We start from the raw sequence: 20,567 nt of genomic DNA on the forward strand, positions 1-20,567 counted from the left end.
CACCCCATGGCACAATCAAGTGGCTATCAGGACGTTACGAGATTTGTGTCTCAGAGTGAACCTCAACTCTGAGATGCTGATAGAGCCTACTGACGACTCCCAAATAGGATAAAACATACGTCCTAGATTCCACTGATAACCACTATCCATCTTTGCTTATGATACTATTATCCTCATATTATTTAATGATTATTTTCAACATTAATCATGAATTCACTTGGTATTGTTTTGCTTGTATCTTACCATTGTTATTTAGGACTGCAATTGACCAGTCACTTATTGGCATATGTGCATCCTGTGCGTATTGCCTTGATATAGCCTTAAGTCATAAGCTTTCTTAAGCAAAAATGGATAGTGGCTAGCAGTGGAATCCAGGACGCGCGTTTCGTCCTATTTAGGACTGATCCCGGACTAAACAACAACTCTGGGATGCAGGAACATCCAGCTGACGTGTCCCATATAGGATGAAACGCTCATTCTGGATTCCACTGTTAGCCACTATCCATCTTTTATTAATTATGAATATCCAATATAAATTTGTTGATAGATAGATTGTTTCTTAAACGTTTTCTTTTGTCTTCACAAATATATATATGACTAAATTTTAAAATGACTTGCATTTGTATAATTCTATTGTAATTGATATTAACATTCCATCTGCACTAATAAGGACTAGACACGCATGAGATTGATCACCACCCAGTGATCAATCAATTGTAATTACATCTCAGTTCTACAGGAGGTCGTTTGCGGCTCGGATAGCTCAGTGGTAACGTCTCTGACTGTGAAGCTGGGTGACACGAGATCAAATCCGTCAGGAAGCACCAGTCCCCTCAAGATTACAGGTACACGTTGATGACGAGTGCCAAGAAACACGAAACTCGGGTCCACGATTTCCTGTCGACTACTTCCAATCACCATCTTATTTCAACATAGTGCACGCAGTATCGAGTCACCTAGACTGGTGGCCTCATTGCAACTTGATCGATAGCATTCGATCTGCATTAAGAAGGACTTGACACAAATGACATTGATCACTACCCAGTGATTGATAGGAAAAAAAAGAAAAAAAAATTTCTAAATTCCAACAATTTTATTGGTTAAAATAAGAAGCAATTTCATGAATCTTATCAACCAATCAAATCAAAGTATTCAGAAGAATAAAATCTTTTCTTTATTTCATTCATTCATTTAGGATTATCCAATTAAAATTACGAAAAAAAAGAAAAAGAAAAGGAAAAAGAAAAATTAAAGAAAAAGGAAAGAAAAAAGCAAAAATTGCAAATTCTTTTAATTATAATTCATTATTTCTGATTGAATTAATCATTATTGTTATGTTATGGATGAACCAATACATAATCATGTTATTGATGAATCAAATAATTTACCATTTACAAAAAGTGAAGTAACATTTTTAGTTATTCTATTTGCAGCAGTTATCATATTAGCTGTAGTTGGTAATACAATTGTATGCATATTATTACGTTTTCGTTATTGTAATCTATTGAAATGTTTTACAAATACATTAGGATGTAAAAAGAAATCTACATTATCTAAATCAATTCATCATCATCATCATCATAATCATAATAACAATATTGATCCATGGGTTGATGAATGTCCAAGTAGTCAACATGAATGTAGTTGTGGTAAAACATGTATTGTACAAAATACACATCGTTATGTCATATTTAAATCAATGCATAAACAACATGAACCAGGTACAAGTGGTGGAAATTATGCTGGATCTATTACTGTAGCTAATAATATATCAGTATTACCAAATGAAAAACGGACTAATTTCACAACAAAACATAAATGGAAAGCTGATAATTATTTAAGAGGAATGCGTACATCAAGTATAACAAGTTTATTTTTATTTAATCTTAGTTTAGCTGATATACTTATGGCTGTATTATGTATACCAATGAATGTTATTACAGAAATTGTTTATTTATGGTGGCCACTTGGTGAACCATTATGTAAAATTGTACCATATGCACAAGGTGTCAGTGTATTTGTTAGTGCATTAACACATGTACTTATTTCATGGGATAGATTTGTATTAGTATTTTTTCCATTACAACCAAGAATGACACAACGTAAAGCGATTTATTTATTACTTAGTGTATGGATATTAGCCTTAATTATACCATTACCAGTACCTATTGTAAATAGAACAATAAAACGTGATAATGAAACATTTTGTATAGAAGATTGGAGTTTATTATTATCATCTATTAAAACAATTAATATGGATAATTTTACAAATCTAGAACAAATTAAAAATGAAATTACAATACAAATTAATGATAAATCAATGATATTACAAATTGATGTTATCTATACAATATTATTAATGATATTACAATATTTTTTACCATTAGGTATGATATGTGGAACATATATAGCTATAGGTATTAAAGTTATACGTTTACAAACACCTGGTGAACGGGATAGTGCAAGAGATCAAAAATTAACTAGAGCTAAACGAAAGGTAAGTATAAACACATAATATATATAGAATACATTGATCTCCCATAATTTAATCCTTTGTAATAAAACACTATTCAGTTTAGATTGAAATAACTTATCTAATGAGAGGGGCTTTAATCAGTATATAACCGTATTTTTCGCTAAACTTTATTAAGTTTAAATGACTGATTACCAACATGTAACTTATAGAAATAACTATTTCATACATATATGAGTTGATCTAAACTAGATCACTATTGGAAACCTTGATAAAAGGTCATACAAGATCATAGATCGATTGAAGCTGGACATTACCATGGTTGCATACTGACTCAGTGAATAAGACAGAAGGTTCTGAATCCGAGTCTCGCCCGTAAATTCTGGATGCGCACTGCTGAGGAGTCCTGTACTAGGATGAAACAGTGGTTCATAGTCTCCAGGTTTTCAATTTTGGTCTAGCTTATATCAATTCATGAATTCAACTGTAACAAAACCACTATCTTCACAAGTTCTCATATTGCTATAAATAGTGATTATAGTCCTCACTTATTTCTTATTTTTTTTAATAAACCAGATAATTTCTGAAACAACTGTTGTCATTATTATTTAAATGAAAATAATCTGTCAAAGAGCAGAAAACTAAACTTTATATTTCAAACAGTCTACTCATTTTGATGTTATTTATTCAACAGACTGAAAAGTATTAATTAGTATTCTATAGTTGTAATATGTAAGGAGACTGTAATTAGACGATTGGTATCGAAAAACTGGTGGAAAATAGTGTTAGCTAATTGAAGTTCCAACTCTAGACAAGTGTACAATGAAACGGTCATACGTTGTAACATAAATCAAACAGTTTATGCTTCTGTACTAGAACGTAACTAATTCTTTCGGTGAGACTATAATTTATGAACGAACCAATCACTTATTCATTTGAATCAATAAAGTTTTGGAAATATAGCTGATGTTAGTTCATGATCATCAACTGTAAATCATAATTGTAATACTTCAAACACAGCTTTGTAACCCTCATTTGGTTCTAGTTATTAGGTGTACACTCTCAAGGTCAGTCTAGCGTTGCTCAAAAGTCATTTATTCTTTCAACTATTGTATGGTTATTTCATTAAAATCACTTTTTGACATGAATGTTTTTGCTAATACATTATTTTATTTGGTTTTTGTAACTGTGGTAAAAAAGTAAGTTGGGAAAAGAATTACTTGATGCTTCAGAAACATGATGATTTGTCCTGAAAAACAAACAAAAAATTCTGAGCACTTCAGTTTGTCCTTAATCTTTATCAAACAAAATTCTGAAATTTATTTCAATGTCTACGCCCTTCCATTTTTTGGCATATATACATATATATATTTATATACAATCGGCTCTGTTGTGAGATAGTAACTCACTTAAGACAATAGTGGACAGTGGCTTAGTGGCCTAAAGGTTAAGCGTTTGTGGGTTCGAATCTCGTGTCGCGGATCGTGGATGTGCACTGCTGACGAGTACCATACTAGGATGAAATGGCCATCCAATGCTTCCTGGTTTTCTATGGTGGTATAGCTTTAATTGACTCATGAATTCAATTATAAAAATACTCTTTAAATGAATTTATTAATAGTTGTATTAGATAGTTAGATCTAATAAGCAGAAAGGCTTAAATCGGTAGATTGAATAGACACAGCTTTAATAAGGAATTATTGATGAAACGGGATAAATATTTCGGCCAATCGCTGTCTAAATATCTTACTGATAACATCTATGATAATGATACTAAGCGATTTCGGTTTAAATTTAACTGTGAAAATTGTTTTCACTAAGACATCAGATACAACATTCAGTGGTTATTTATTCTCACAAAATTTAAGGTGTACATTGTTGACTAATGTCAATTAATATAAGACTAAGAAGTAAGGTTGCCTTCTGATAGTCTACAATCACCAATTATAAAAGCATACTGTATGCAATATTGAATATTCGCTATACCTCATATACAGAAATAAATTAACACTGCAGGCCAAGAAAAACATGACATCAGCCAATACACAGTAATACATTGATTCAGCCTACTTATGTTATCTGGTAGTAAGTGTTTAAAGTAGTTTGTACTTTTATGTAAGTAAGAAACCAATGACTTATATAAGCTAAATGTATGTATGCAAACAAAAATATTCATTTGCAAACTCATCGAATAATTCTATTTGTATGTCAGTTCAAATACTCATACAGAGACTTTCGACTAGTACACGTTGTTTTATAATCTAGTATTTTGTAACTAGGATGATTGGTTTTTAAATGTAGACACCAACAATGAGGGGTACTTATATACGATTGATGAGTTTTAAGTAGAATGACAAATGCTTCACTGATTTTACTGAAAACTGCATTTGGTTATGTAGCCTACATGGCAACTTTAACAGACCACTACAACCCAGAATATCATTAAAGGGATAATAAGAATATGTACAGTTTACCATAATTACGTCATATGTAATTTCATCAAAATTAACAGGGTGGAATTCTGGTATTTAGATTGGTTCATGCTTACATACTTACTTACTTAATTACCTATGCCTGTCACTACTCGTGGAGGAGCATAGTCCGCTCAACAACACTCTCCATCCAACCATGTCATGGTCAATCCTTTCCAGTTCTTTCCAGTTGTTATTCATCCTCTTTGTATCTGCTTCCAATTCCCGATATAGTGTCTTCTTCGGCCATCCCTTCAGGATTACAAGTTATGACTTGCCTCATGATTCAGTTTAATGATTTCCTCAATGTATATCTTATTCACATCCAACGTCTTTTCCTAACTTCTTCTTCAGTCGGAAGCTGGTTTATCCTCTCATATAGTTAGCTGTAGTTCAAGTTACGAACAATGTACATTCCCATAAATCTCCAAGTATTCGATCATCCAGAACTTTTCATTTTTTTCTATAGATATCAGGATTATAATTTATAAAATAAAACATTTTGAAACTTACAATTATGATCAATGGATAACTATTGAGTAGTTGATCATTATATTCCATGTTAAGACTTATCCATATGTTATGAATGTAACTGTCAATGTATTATACTCATTAAATATCTAAAAATATATCCAACTAGTCTGAAGTATGTTGCTGATTAAGTAACTGACTTGATGAAGCAATAGATGATCTGAAAAGTAGTTGGAAGCTTTTGTTTGTTATAATGTTTCAGTAGAATAAAATCTATACCAGAAATGTATAAAAAAGATATTGATTATGATTTGACAATCAGTGTTAATATAAACATTCTTTGAGACGTTTATTTGGAATAAACAACATAATTTTAATAATCAGAGAGGTTTTTTTGGATAATATAGTAATTTAATAGTTGAAGTCATGAGTCAATTGATGCTAGACCACTATGGAAAAGTTGGAAGCACTGGATGAATGTTTCGTTCCAGTGTAGGGCTCCTCATCAGTGTGCATCGACAATCTCTCCTCGTGAGATTCGAACCTAGGAACCAACTTCGTGTATTGGTTGAAGTTAGGTATTAACACCATTGGATGCCGGCCGACTCATTGGTGTAGAGGTTAAGCGCTCGCACACAAGACTGATAGGTCCTGGGTTCGAACCTCGTGAGGCGGGATCATGGATGCGCATTGCTGAAGAGTCACATACTAGGACGAAACGTTCATACGGTACTTCTAGTTTTTCCATGGTGGTTTAGCTTTAATTAACTCATGGATTCAACTATTAAAATAATGAGAATAGTTTAATCTTCAATCTTTGGTAACCAATAGAATATCCCTTCGCCGACATATTTGCATTTAAGAATATTTATTTTAGTTATCTCTTAGATGTCATATTTCATTAAACTTTGAGTCTCGAAAATGTACTACAAGAAATTATATATATACATGCATACTTCTAATAAAGTTGGTTTTTGGCTATATCAGTGGGAGTTTATTTGTATTTTGTATCAGTCAGCTCGATTTTATTCCAAACTAGTATTGATGTTCACAGTGATATTCAAACACGAAACGTATCCCGTACATATTTGTGATGAAGCTCAGTGAGTAACGCGTTGATATTTGCAGTTGTAGATAAGGTATTCGAATCTCAATGTAAATATAGGATTCTGAACTGAAAATAGATACTTGAGTTTTAGTGAAGCATTTGATTAGTTTTATCATTTAGTCCGAGCGTCTAATATGTCGTTTAGATTATCTATCTAGTTCTGATAATGTCCTGCTAACCAGTGACACGATAATAGTGTGATAACATTCATGAGTAAAATCTAACAACTATCAATCCATAATGGATCACTCTTACGCTTATCTTCACAATAACCAAAATAGAGTTCAACACAGTAAGTAGATGAGATAATTATATAGTCCAATTTTATAATCGTAATAAATTTAAAGTAAGTGATTCACAAAAGTTTGAAAACTTTTAGATCATGAAATATTTCACAAGTAGGGGAATATATGGATAGAAGCACTTAGTTATTAGACAACAAATTTATAAAGAATGATATCAGGAAATAGAGTTATGAATCTTCAGGTTTGCTTAATATTTACCTTATTATATAAGAGTACTAACATTATAATTCGTTATAGATCAAGCTGATGAGTTTCATTTTAAACATGCATTTATGATACTCTTGCTAGACACAATACAACTTTAGGTCGACTTGTGACTAAATGATCACTTTACTGTCGAACATCCCAATATTCTGAATGAAGAAAGTATATAAAATGATATAATATAAACAATGAATATTGAAATGTAGTTGCGTTACAAATTCACGGATACGTCTATTCTCTAAATCCATCTAATTGTAAAATAGAACGCAGCCTTCTCCACAATATTTCAACTAAATTGTGTTAGACCTAGAGCTTAATTCGAATCCCTCTTTTTCTTTACATTTCATGATAAGTAAACAATTAAACGAACCATTACCAACTGTTAGATTACGTACCAAATGATATCAATGGTAGTGTAGTCGAACATGCAAGTGAAGACAACCATATATGTTTGAACACAAAATTACAGAACATCTTAGTCAAATCTGAGATCCATACATTAAATTCTTCATTTGTAAAATGTCAATCGATTGTCTCAAACTTGACTATTCTTTCGTTTACATATCAATCATTCACTGTTCTCGTTCTCTTCTCTTCGATCTTCTTAACCCTCTAACTGTCAGACATATCACTTTCGTTTAATGATACATACTACTTATATCAGTCGACATCAATAGTAATAAAAGTATGCTGTAAAGTTGCTTATTTGTAAACAATCTATTTACAAATCAAAATGTATAATAGATTGATATTAAACAAATTGACAGACATCTTTTGATAGAGATCATGAACCGATTGATGTTAGACCATCGTTGGAAACCTGGAAGCACTGGACGGCTGTTTCGTCCTATTGTGGGACTACTCAGCAGTGCCCATCCACGATCCCGCCCGCGGGATTCAAACTCAGGGCCTTCATTCTTCCACGCGAACGCTTTATCTACTGCACCACTGAACCGGCTGGCATCCAACGGTGTTAATGTTTAACCTCAACCGATCCGCGAAATTGTGCGACCATTTTCCATTGTACTAAGTTAGATACCTGCCTCTACCCAACACGGATTACACAGATATTTGTTTATACTTAAGTTAAAAGTAATAAGAACCAGATAATTGAAAACATCAGTAAATTAAATGGCTCAGATCAATTTATCTTCCAACGTTTTTTTTTCTTTTTTCGTATACAGTACAAAAAATGGTATCTTAATTTATTAAAATTAACCTCTAGGAAAAAAAAAGAAGAAAAAAGATGTGGAATTTTAGATGGTAACTTATCAATCATTCAGTTAGATACACAAAAGTACACTCATCCATTTTGTATCATTATGGTATTCGAATGATATTAGTTTAGTATTATAAATTTCAACCTAAATCTTATCTACATTGATTTATGTATAATATTACTGTAACCAAGTATAAATAAAGAAAAGGAAAAAAAATCGTAACTTTACATTTTGTATACCGTTTCCTGATATTATCATTATACAATGCAATTGGATACAATTTATTCGAATACGGTTGTAGTAGATAAAATCTATCAGTGATATGCTGTCATTGTTAAATCCTTCAGAGAATTATTAAGATTTATGTGTGTGTGTGTGCATGTGTGTGTATATGTACTTACTATGTGGTGTTGCTTTCAGAAAAGTTGATTGTTTGAAAAATGTATGAGTTCATTGTTTATTTATTTATTTGAACACATAAATATTGGTAGAAAGAAGCATTGAATACATATACGCCACAAAAGTCACTTGATTTGTGTATAAGTTGTTATACTGACCCGGTGCTCAAAACGAAGCAGCCTTCGTCCTAAAGTTCTAACCCACAAGGCAGTAGAGCAACGTTAGGAGGTGCAGTTCGAATGTAGCCGGTGACTAACTATTGGTCCATACAACATTTGTTCCCTCCGATTGCCCCCAAATGCCCTGGTACGGCACGGAGTGGGGAGAGTCCACTTTCCCTCGCCAAATGCTCTCAAATGGACACGCGTATTTAGCCTCTGCCAGGGAAGTCCTATTCGTTGCCTTCTTAGTGGCACTGGTGATGTTTACGAAAATGCGATGACAAGAAGAGAATGTCCGACGCTTTAACCGGGCCGATGGACATGGAGAGTCCACCTAGGGGAGTTGGAACATATGATTCCAAATCAATCGTGCACATGAGCTCCAGTATCCTGAAGAAACAAATGGCGTATGAACCAAACGTTGGTCACCGGCTACCATGGGACTGCATCTCCTTACGATGCTCCACAGCCTTGTGGATCAGACCTTCAGGTCGAAGGCTTGGGGTGTGGCCCTCTAGGAAAACCACCTGCTTCGGTTTTGGCACCCAGGCAGTATCACAGCCCTCACACATATCAGATGAGATTTGTGTGGCGCATATCTATTTGGTGCCTCGTTGTACCAATATCTATGTGTTAAAATAAAATGATAATAATCATGATCCTGTAACCCATGTGCACCATTTGTTTGGAATCAAGGTTTTCCAACTCTCCTAGGTTGACCCTCCTTATCCATCAACTCGGTTAAACCTTCAGACATTCGCTTTTTATCCTCTCATTTTCGTAAACAACACCTCTATTGCAAGAAAGCAGTGAGTAAGACTTTCCTGACAGTGGCTGTATACGCGTGGCTATACGAGGGCATTTCGAGAGATAGAGTCGGCTGGCTTCACCCCCAGCCGTACCAGTGCATTTGGGGGCACTTTATTGTCTGATAGTGTATGAATTGTTATTTAATTAATTAAATTTGTGAAATAAGAAATTAGCCATCAGTGGAATTCAGAAGGCAAAATCCGTCCTACTGACAACTTGTCAATTGGATATACTTATATTTTAGTGTTGATGGTAACACGGAAACTACAACGCAACATCTTTTAATTCAAACGTTTTAGACGGTAACGTTATTAAGAAACTTGTGACCTGGAGACGATATCATGATAAACAACTCTTAATGCATATATATCAACGAAGATTGATCAGTCGCACTCCTTATCATCAACAGTAGATGGTCCAATCCCATACGGCCATGTAATACACGTGATACATATATGAGCATATATGAACAAACTACTAAAAATTTACATATACTAATGAAGACTGATCAGTCACAGTCCGTATCATCAACAACAGATGGTCTAATCCCATATAGCTATACAATGTACGTGGCGAATACTTGAAAAACATTTTATGCAAAAAATATGTTATCTAAAAACTCGCTGAATAGATATACATCTCAAAATTCAATGTTATTCGTTTTCTGTAATGGTAGTGTACATATCCGTTGTTTTAAGGATAGACATGTGTGAAACAAAAGGTTTACAATTTTAACAACACTGATACATTTTAATCTTATGTAGATATTGCTTGAGAATAATACACCTTTGTATGAGAAAAGAACAATCAAACGTTTTTTTTGCACACTGTTTGCAAAACAACTGTCCAATTTAATAATCTAAGTATAATGAAATGATCAGTATAGAGATTGTGGAGATTATTAAGTTTTTGATTGAGATCATGAACTGATTGGTGTTAGACCACTGTTTGAAACCTGGAGGCACTGGACGGTTGTTTCGTCTTACTGTGGGACTCCTCAGCAGTGTGCAAATACTACCCCACTCGCGGGATTCGAACCCAGAGCCTTCAGTCTCGTGCGCGGACGGAAGGAAATAGATCAAATCCAATCAAGTATGCGTCTATATGATATTAATGACAATTATATCATGAGGCCAACTAAATGTTGTATACTGATCAAGATCTCCATATAAACATAGTCTTATCTTCATATTTGTTATACCTAAAGGTATGTTCTCTAGAATAAGATGCTTGACAACTTCTAATATGATTACAATTTTAATCATAATGAAACGTATCAGGTAATTCAATAGATTCTTAAAATACTGGTATCTGTGAAAAAGTCACAAAATAAGGACCGATGCAATGTCATAGTTTATTCACTTCCAAATTTTTTCCAAACTACTCTTAGTTCCGGAATTATCCCATTTTTAGGTGGACGAACTTTAAGCTACATGGGCAGTTAATTATCCTTATCAAACACAACATCTATGATGAAATTAAAGTAGATGCATGAAAATTGGCGATTCTAATGACTATAAGCAAAGTTTTATAATGTCTAAATTATTTAGTCAAATCCCCTAGCCCAGTCAATAGTATCCCTGTTAACAAACTTCCCTATGTTTATAAATTCTCTCGAAACACTTTGGTCTAAATCATCTATGAACTAGTCAGTAATGAGCATAGGATTAGTTTAACTTGATCCTAGTTTTTAAAAAATTATCAACGTTGGCAGTGAGAGATATGATCAGTTGTACCAAATGATATTCAAACTTTATTAGGAATTGGCTTTAACAAGAAATTTGGGCGATTGAATTTTGGTGATTTGAGTAGTGTTTTTTTATTGTTTGTCACTCAACTTCAATCTTTCATGTTGTCTCAAGTGTTCAATGTTGTAGGATAATGCAAAACAACAAAACGGTAATTCAATCACTGACATTAAAATCTTTTAAATTAAACAAGTTACAACATATCATATAGCTAACTTCAAAATTAGGTAGGGTGACTGAGAAAATTGTAAACTTTATTCACTTGGTATTATATGCTTGAATTTTCCGATTGTTGTTAAGTACTGTAATAGATCAGTCTCTTGTTGGCATATGTATATCCTGTGTGTACCTCCTGGATATTGCCTTCAGTCACAAGGATTATAAGTAAAGATGGATGCATATATACCATCAAGAGTTTGATCAATTGCAGTCCTTAACAACAATGGAAAGATACAAAAAAATAATACCAAGTAAATATAAATTCACCCTGTTGCACACGCAAGTGTCTATCAGGACTCAGTGGCTAATTGGATAACACGATAGCATTTGAAGCGAACGATATTGAATTCGAGTCCTGATGTGAACATCAACTTTGGGATGTAGGTACATCCAGCTGACGAGTTCAAAATAGAACGAAACACGCGTCCTAGAGTCCACTGCTAGACACCGTCAATCTTTGCTTCTAATTTTGTTTTAAACACAATATAAAAATTGAGTTTATCATATTCATAGTGCCATTATTTCATTTAATTATTAAATGATCTCTACTTTTCCATTTACTTGAAATTCATATCGTTATAAACAGACTAAAACTTCTGATTGACCAAATTCATAGAATGATCGATATCCTGATTACTGTTTAATCATTTTACAATAAATAGTCCTTATCAAACCTTGAAAACGTAATATCTTCCAGTTATAATTTCCTTCAGGTAAACTAAATACGAACTCCGCCTCGAAACTCTCGAGGTTTACTGCCGGTCGCAAGCTTGGATAAAAGTGGGGGTTGTGCATGAGTTTAGCAACCCCATTCCGTAAAAATCTAACTTGCTAAAAAATCACTAACCATAAAAAATAATTCAAACCATTTGGACTCTGTACTAGAAATTAGAAATTCTTCATTTAGAAGAGTTATGTTGAAAGCCAGGTTCCTTCGGAAGTCACGATGCTGATGCCCCATTCTGAAAACCAGAATAATCATTAATTTAGGTAGATAGAATACTAGTACAATGTGGGAGATAGAGAGAGTCATCCAAGTTACTGCAGAAATGAGAAGATACAACCTAGAGTTGTTTGAAATCACTGAAACATATTTGATGCAGCTTGGACAACAAAGAGCAGCTTCAGGGGAGCTATTGTTATACTCCGACCATGAAGAAAAAAATGCTACACATACACAAAAAGTTGCAATGATGCTAAATAAACTAAATACAAAAAAAAACTGATCAACACAGGATTAATTATTTTAAAAGCCACAATTATTCCTATATGAAAAACTAATTCATTTAGCAACTGTTTCCCAGTGTTCAATTCATTATAATTAGTAACTAAGGGAGCCACAAAATAATTTAGTCGTCAACTAAGATTGATGAGGATGTTTAGTTGAAGACTGTTATTGCAATTTCATTTGGATTACATAACAGTTTATCTGAGAAATAGGTAGGATTCTATCATAAGTATCAACATGTAATATATATATATCAATAAAAGTAGATTAAACAGGCCATTTATCAAGATCTTTTTATAGTAATCATGATTTTTATATAAGAGAGGGGGGGTGTTCATAGCATTTTCTTTACTCATGGCTAATAAGTAATATTGTTTTATTCACAGAAATATACAAAACATTGAATATCCATTAAACTGATATGATATTTGGTTTATACAGTAATTTACTGTTATCAAAGCTGTTAAACAATTTGTTAACAAAAAATACATAATCATGTTACAAGATGTTATAACAGACTGACACTATAACCTAGTTATTATCATGTTAGCAATCTTTAAGCTTAATAAAAATGAAGGTTTTCACCGGATTCATTTAAGATATTATTTAAAGCAATTAGTCCTTTTCAGAAATTTCGATAGAAGACGGAGTTGATCTGAAAAATGTGATATGTTTGTGCTATATATCTATTGAAGTTTATTGAGGCCTTGGCTATTCGTAAATTTACCCCCCCCCCAATTATGTGTGCAAAAACAATTTGTCGTAATCTTGAATTTACCTTGGTAATAATTCTAGTCATTCTATGTCCTAAGATAATGCGACAATTTCTTTTAATTTCTATACAATGTAAAATTGTTTCTCTCCCCTTTTTGATTGAGTTCATGAACCGATTGATGTTAGATCACCTTTGGAAACCTGGAAGCACTGGAAGGCCGTTTCGTCCTATTGTGGGACTACTCAGCAGTGCGCATCCACGATCCCGCTCGCGGGATTCCAACCCAGGGCATTCGACCTCGCGTGCAAACGCTTAACCTACTGGACCACTGAGCCGGCATCCAATGTTGATAGTGTCTAACATCAACCAATCCACGAAATTTTGCGACCATCTTCCATTGTGCTGAGGTAGATACCTGTCTCTACCTGACATGGATTAGCTCCGCTGGTCATGGCTTCTCACTAGAACTCCGAGAATTCCCTCTCCCTTTTGCTACTTTTTTTTACTTGAACTTTCATTTAATTGACCTATATTTAGTTTCATATAAAATGCTCCGACAAATATATGTGTGACCAGATTGTTCGAAATGTATAACGCAAATACATCACATTTTTTAGATGAACTCCGTCTTCTCATTGTTCTATCGTAAGATGTTATTACGAACTAGTCATTCTAATCCAGATTGTCAACTTATTAAATAAAGCATAAGCTACTGAATAAACTCAATCCATTCTAATATATTTATAGTGATAAATACTACACATTATGCCATATCAACTACATTTAAATGGTAAACCAGTTCCCAGTTACTTTTTTGTAGAAATGAATGTACCAAATGAGTTTTAATAGCACCAATATATTAAAATGGGTTTATTTACACAAATCCGCTAGTTTTAATATTATAAACAAGTAAGTGGCTTATATTGTAAGATAGTTACATTTGACGACTATTACTTCTGATATCTTATTGCTACTTATTCATTCCTTGATAGATTTTATTAAAACACTACCTTAATACATTGTCGAGTATTATTGGTTTGATGATATAAACTTTCTGTATTCACTACATCGGTTTATTGTTCCCTTCCATTATATCAATGTTTTATTATTATCATTATGCGAATCTAGTCATGATACAAATCTATCTAATTGGTGGAACTGTAATGGTCAATCTTTATTAATAAGACATCTGATGATGAATAGATTAGATCTATTCACTAATCAGGTTAATTATACTTAGACTCTTCATATTTATAGCTCATTGACTACTTTTCAGAAGAATGATTACCTGTAGACATTTCAATGATTCGTTAGAAAACAAAATACTATTTGGCACAAGTGTACTTAAGCCAAAATTATCACAAATTACAAACAGTTGAGAAAAAATTGTGTCACTGAATTAGGCTACTTTAATTAAACGGTCCAACCTGTGTTTTTATGATAAAATGATATTTTTTCTTGTTAAGTTAAAAAATGAGATGTTGAATAAATAATTTTAATAGTTGAATCCATGCGTCAATCGAAGCTAGACCATCATGGAACACGTGAAAGCACTGGATCGCTGTTTCGTTCTAGTATGGGACTCCACAGCAGTGAAAATCCACAATCCCACACACGGGACTCGAACGGTTAACCCATAGACCACTTAGCCAGCTCTCAATGGTGTTACTGTCCAACTTCCATCGATTCATGAATTGCTGAGCAACCTTTCATCCAGTTTCTGAGGTAGATACCTGTTTCCACTCGACAAAGATCATTTTTTTCAAGATAATACACGACATGCACTAATAAACAAACATAAGGTTTACATATTTTTCCACGTATATTATATTCAGGAAATAAAGTTGGAGGCTAGGCTGTTAGATGTAGGCAACAGTAAATGTAACTTGTTAAAATACTCGAATGGATTGTTGAAAAATGTATTGATAAATGTCCTTTGCTTGATTGCGGCAGAATACGGTATGCAACTAACGGTATTCAAAGATGTCGAGTCCTACAGTCGTAAAATCAAATGACGAAAGAAGCAGGTGAAGTGATTATTAGATAGGTATCAAACATGCACAGAAAAACATAGGTATTCATGGTTATTAGTATTTGCGATAGAATCATTATAATTCAGATAAACCTCAAAGAGACAAATTATACAGTAGTTCAATCTTACCATACCACGTCAATATTTTATTAGGTGGTATCAGTTTCTGATTTGACAGCATCTCTTCGGCTTCTTTAGAGCTTCTGTAGGCTTCATTATGCTTTTCGGAGCCATCCCGACTATTAGTCATGATTTCATTCTTTTCATAAATTCATTTTTATTATAAATCTCTTCATTACTGTACATATTACATAAACTGACGTTGTTACTGAAATATTCATAATAATAATGAAAACAGTAATAATAAAGGCTTCACTGATAGTGTTGATTGATTACAAAAAGAAAGAATAAGGAACTTGTAGCACACTTATCTTTTATCAGAAAGGGTTTGTGGAGATTTAAGAAATTTCACAAATTGAAATCATGAGTCAACTGAAGCTAGACAATCATGGAAAACTTAGAATCACTGGACGACCGTTTCGTCTCATCGTGGGACTCCTCAGCATATTGGATGGAAAATAATGATGATAATAATAATGGATATTTTCATCACAATATTTAATTAGTTTAAATGAAAATTAATTATAATTTAATATGATTGATTGGTTGAAGTAAGACATTAACAGCGTTGGATGCTGACTAGTTTAGTGGTGGAATGGCTAAGCGCTCGCGCTCGAGACTGATAGGTCCTGTGTTCAAATTCCGTGGGAGGCGGGATGTTGGATGCGCACTGCTGAGGAGTCCCATACTAGGACGAAACGGCTGTCCAATGCTTCTAAGTTTTCCATGGTGGTCTAGCTTCAACTGACTCAAATTTATCTTTTAACAGTGATTACTTTCATTCAGTCAAAACAGTAGACAATTTAGCTATAATATTCTTAATTTATCATATAATTTTTTAAATATAAAGGTGTACAGAAAGAAAATAAACTTTCTCTCTAATAAACGTGTTTCGTCTCATTTTGGACTCGTCAGCTAGATGTACCTCTATCCTAAAGTTAATGTTCACAATCAAACAATAGTAAATGAATTTCATTCTCATATTTTATATTAATTATGATATAAATGTTGTTAATCGACAAATCTAATTAATTAGTTAATGGTGGCGTGCTTGAACATCTGGGCTGCCTTTTCATTTCATTTAAATTATCCTTTTCCCTGTTTGTTTTAACACATCATTTTGTCTACTAATCGTATAACCTATTCAAGTGCCTTTCTGAAAAGTGTACAATCTTTTGTTGTACATATTACAAAAGAGCCCAATCAGAGATATTGTGGCTGCTGGCAATATGCAAAGAAATGAATGTACATTATTTGGATATCGATTTACTGGACTGTCAACTTCTAACTAGTGATCAATCAATAGTGTCCACAAAACCCATCTGATACTAATCAACATATGCTCACTAGTGATTGACTTCACGAGGTATAATACTGGAGTTCTAGTGAGAAGTAGTGAACAGTGAAGTTCAACCAGGTCTGTTGTGAGATATTGACTCACTGAAGACAATGGTGTACGGTGGCTCAGCTTCGTGGATTGGTTGAAGTTAGACATTAACACCATTGGATGCTGGCCAGCTCAGTGGTCTAGTGGTTAACTGCTTGCGCGCGAGACCAGTAGATCCTGTGTTTGAATCTCGCAGGGGGCGAGGTCGTGGATGCGCACTGCTGAGGAGTCACCCAATAGGACGAAACGGTCGTCCAGTGCTTCCAGGTTTTCCATGGTGGTCTAGCTTCAACTGACTCATGATCTTAACCACTGCAATCAATAGTTATCGTCAGGATCGACCAAGAAATAAGAAACAGAAACTCACTGATATACTTAGTGTCAAGAGTTATTCTATATTTTACCAAAAGATATAATATTGAATAAAGCCACTAATAATAATAAATAACAAACATGTGTAGAATGAAATAAACTATTTCAATACCTCTATTTTTAAAGCATATATATGTTGAATAGTCGATCAGGTCATCATATCTTTATACGTTATTATATTACTATTAAGAATAATGAATTCCATAAGGAAATAACTATAACATCATATACATATAATACAATTCATAGACTTAATTATTTCAATAAACCGACAGAGTAAAACCGATAGTGTCATTATATATTTCTAACCTTTGTCATTAAATATAATGATTTCAAAAACAGTAAAAGGATGCAGGTACGTCCAGCTGACGAGTCCCAAATAAGGCGATACACTTGTCCGAGATTCCTCTGCTAACCACTATGCATCTTTATTTAAAAAAGCTTGTGACTTAAGGCTATATCGAGGCAATCCGCACAGGATGCACATATGCCAACATCAATTGAAGTCCTAAATAACAATGGGAACATACAATAAAAACAACATCAAGTGAATTTGAAAGCATCTTTGTTTTTTTTATTACTTTATATCTGTTAAAAAAGAAATATACAGTAGCTATTCACCGACCTGATTAGATTATAGCCTATTCATGGTTGAATGCTAACAGTCTGATAACATTCTACTTGATATTAGTTCATATGTAACAAATGAAGCAAATAATCAATAATTGAAACATATATGCTGTTCTGTTATTTATATTCAATAATTATTAAATTAAGTAAGAAAGATAGATTGATTCAACGAAGAGTACTCTTCTACTATGTTCATAAAGTTTTTTTAATTTTCTTTTCTTTTTTTTCCTTCTTCATATGTTTCTTTTATTTTACAGCTATCTGCTTCCATTTCCATTTTCTCCATAGATCGTCTACCCCCTCCCCCTAACTAGTGTATTTCTGTATTTATGATCTTCCTGATTACATTTTATCTTATTGTAATGATTCATCTATCCCCAATTATAATTTCTCTATTTATCCTCATGATGAATATTCAAGACTTGACCATAGAAACTGTTATTAGTATCCGTGACTGAAATTGTTTTTAATATCTTTGTTTATTCTACCACATTGTTATCATGTTTAAGAGAAAGTTTATTATCATTATTACTGTAATTATTATTGGTCTGAAAACTAAGTATATACTTTTGCGATTGTACAGCACTGAAAGTAAATTCGCCGTGAAAGAGAACTCTTCACTGAGCCAATCTTTATTTAATGTCTTAGTAGAAATATTTCGTTTACTTAAAAATATTATAGTTGAATTCATGAGTCAATTAAAGCTAGATCAGCATGGAAAACCTGGAAGCATTGGATAGTAACGCGCTGAAGACAACGATGAACGGTGGAGTAATTTCGTGGATTAGTTGAAGTTAGACCTTAACACAGTTGGATGCCGGCCCAGTAGTTTAAAGGTTAAGCGTTCGCGCGCAAGACCGATAGTTCCTGAATTCGAATCTCTCGAGCAGGATACTAAGACAAAACGGCCATCTAGTGCTTCCAGGTTTCTATGGTGGCCTAGCTATAATTCACTCATGATTTCAACTAAAAAATTACTAAAATATCCATAAAATCTCCCTTCTGATATTAAAGATATTAAATTATGAATACTGAAGTATATTGAGTCGCTTCACATAATCAGAGAACATACTTGCCATATTTCCTACTTTTAAAAGTTGTTTATTATAACTTTAATCAATATATTTTATAATGTAAGTTGTAACATGTTCTAACAACATACAGGTAATAAGTAATATAAGTAGTATAAGCTTAATTATCAAATATGAAAAAACGTTTTCGTTATTTAAAGCTATTTTAAATGTATATTTGATGACCATAGTGTAAAATTTCTATTCTGTTTCGGTAGTATTTATGAACTGCAATGTGTTTTAATACTTTTATTTGATAACTGCGTTTCATCTGATATGGTTGAAAACATCTGGTTACGTATTCCAGTTAGAACTCCAGTTTCAATCGCCTAGTGTTGGTTGCATAGTTCTGAGTAGTTTCATATGATGTAAGAAACAGTCGTGAATTACATCATAGTATGTAATGTGAAGTATAAGTTTGTGTGTAAATTGACGAGTATATTTCTCCTACAATGTATAACAAAATTCTATATAACTATTTGACTGATTCATAAAATTATCTATGGCTGTCACTAGTCCAAATACTATGATTTTGTTCAATAGGTGAAATCATGAGTCAATTGAAGCTAGACCACCATGGAAAACTTAGAAGCATTGGACAGCCGTTTCGTCCTAGTATGGGACTCCTCAGCAGTGCGCATCCAACATCCCGCCTCCCACGGAATTTGAACACAGGACCTATCAGTCTCGAGCGCGAGCGCTTAGCCATTCCACCACTAAACTAGTCAGCATCCAACGCTGTTAATGTCTTACTTCAACCAATCAATCATATTAAATTATAATTAATTTTCATTTAAACTAATTAAATATTGTGATGAAAATATCCATTATTATTATCATCATTATTTTCCATCCAATATGCTGAGGAGTCCCACGATGAGACGAAACGGTCGTCCAGTGATTCTAAGTTTTCCATGATTGTCTAGCTTCAGTTGACTCATGATTTCAACTAACGAACTTACTAAAATCTCCATAAAACCCCTTCCTATTCATATTAGATATTTAAATATAAAAATTACGTCAAATAGGTTAATTGATTACATATCTTCATTATTAAAGCTAAGTTGTTTTACCCAACTCCATAGACCATGATTAAAGCTTAACGGAAATACGTTAATGGCTTGAGTTTGTATACAATTAAAAGAAATAAAGGAAACATAAAGTATTTTAACTTTGTTATGTTACTACTTCTTCTTCTTCTTGTTCTTTTCGTTTTACTCTAAATGTGTAAATAAGGACATTAAGTAAATAAACAAATGAATTGGTGATGGGATATCTAATATCTCGGATTGTTGTTAATTCTTCTTTTTATCTGTGTCCCGTAACAGTTGCTTATTTTCACCAGGACCCATCAGATTATTCATCTGAATCAGATATGTGATTGATATGTTTGTTATGAGTAAAAATTGTTGTCCTTAATAATT

The 20,567-nt window shown here is 33.1% G+C and overlaps 1 protein-coding gene across 1 annotated transcript in view; it reads left to right on the forward strand.

Annotated features, from left to right (window-relative positions):
• MS3_00009204 (uncharacterized protein) overlaps positions 1 to 20,567 on the forward strand; it is a 42,149-nt gene that overhangs the window by 8,834 nt on the left and 12,748 nt on the right. The window contains exon 2 of the mRNA XM_035733270.2: positions 1,196 to 2,497. Coding sequence (XP_035587592.1) covers positions 1,340 to 2,497 — 1,158 coding nt within the window. The 5' untranslated portion in view covers positions 1,196 to 1,339. The remainder of the gene's footprint in view (positions 1 to 1,195; positions 2,498 to 20,567) is intronic.

Source organism: Schistosoma haematobium, chromosome 5, assembly GCF_000699445.3.
Source record: "Schistosoma haematobium chromosome 5, whole genome shotgun sequence".
Taxonomy (NCBI): Eukaryota; Metazoa; Platyhelminthes; class Trematoda; order Strigeidida; family Schistosomatidae; genus Schistosoma; species Schistosoma haematobium.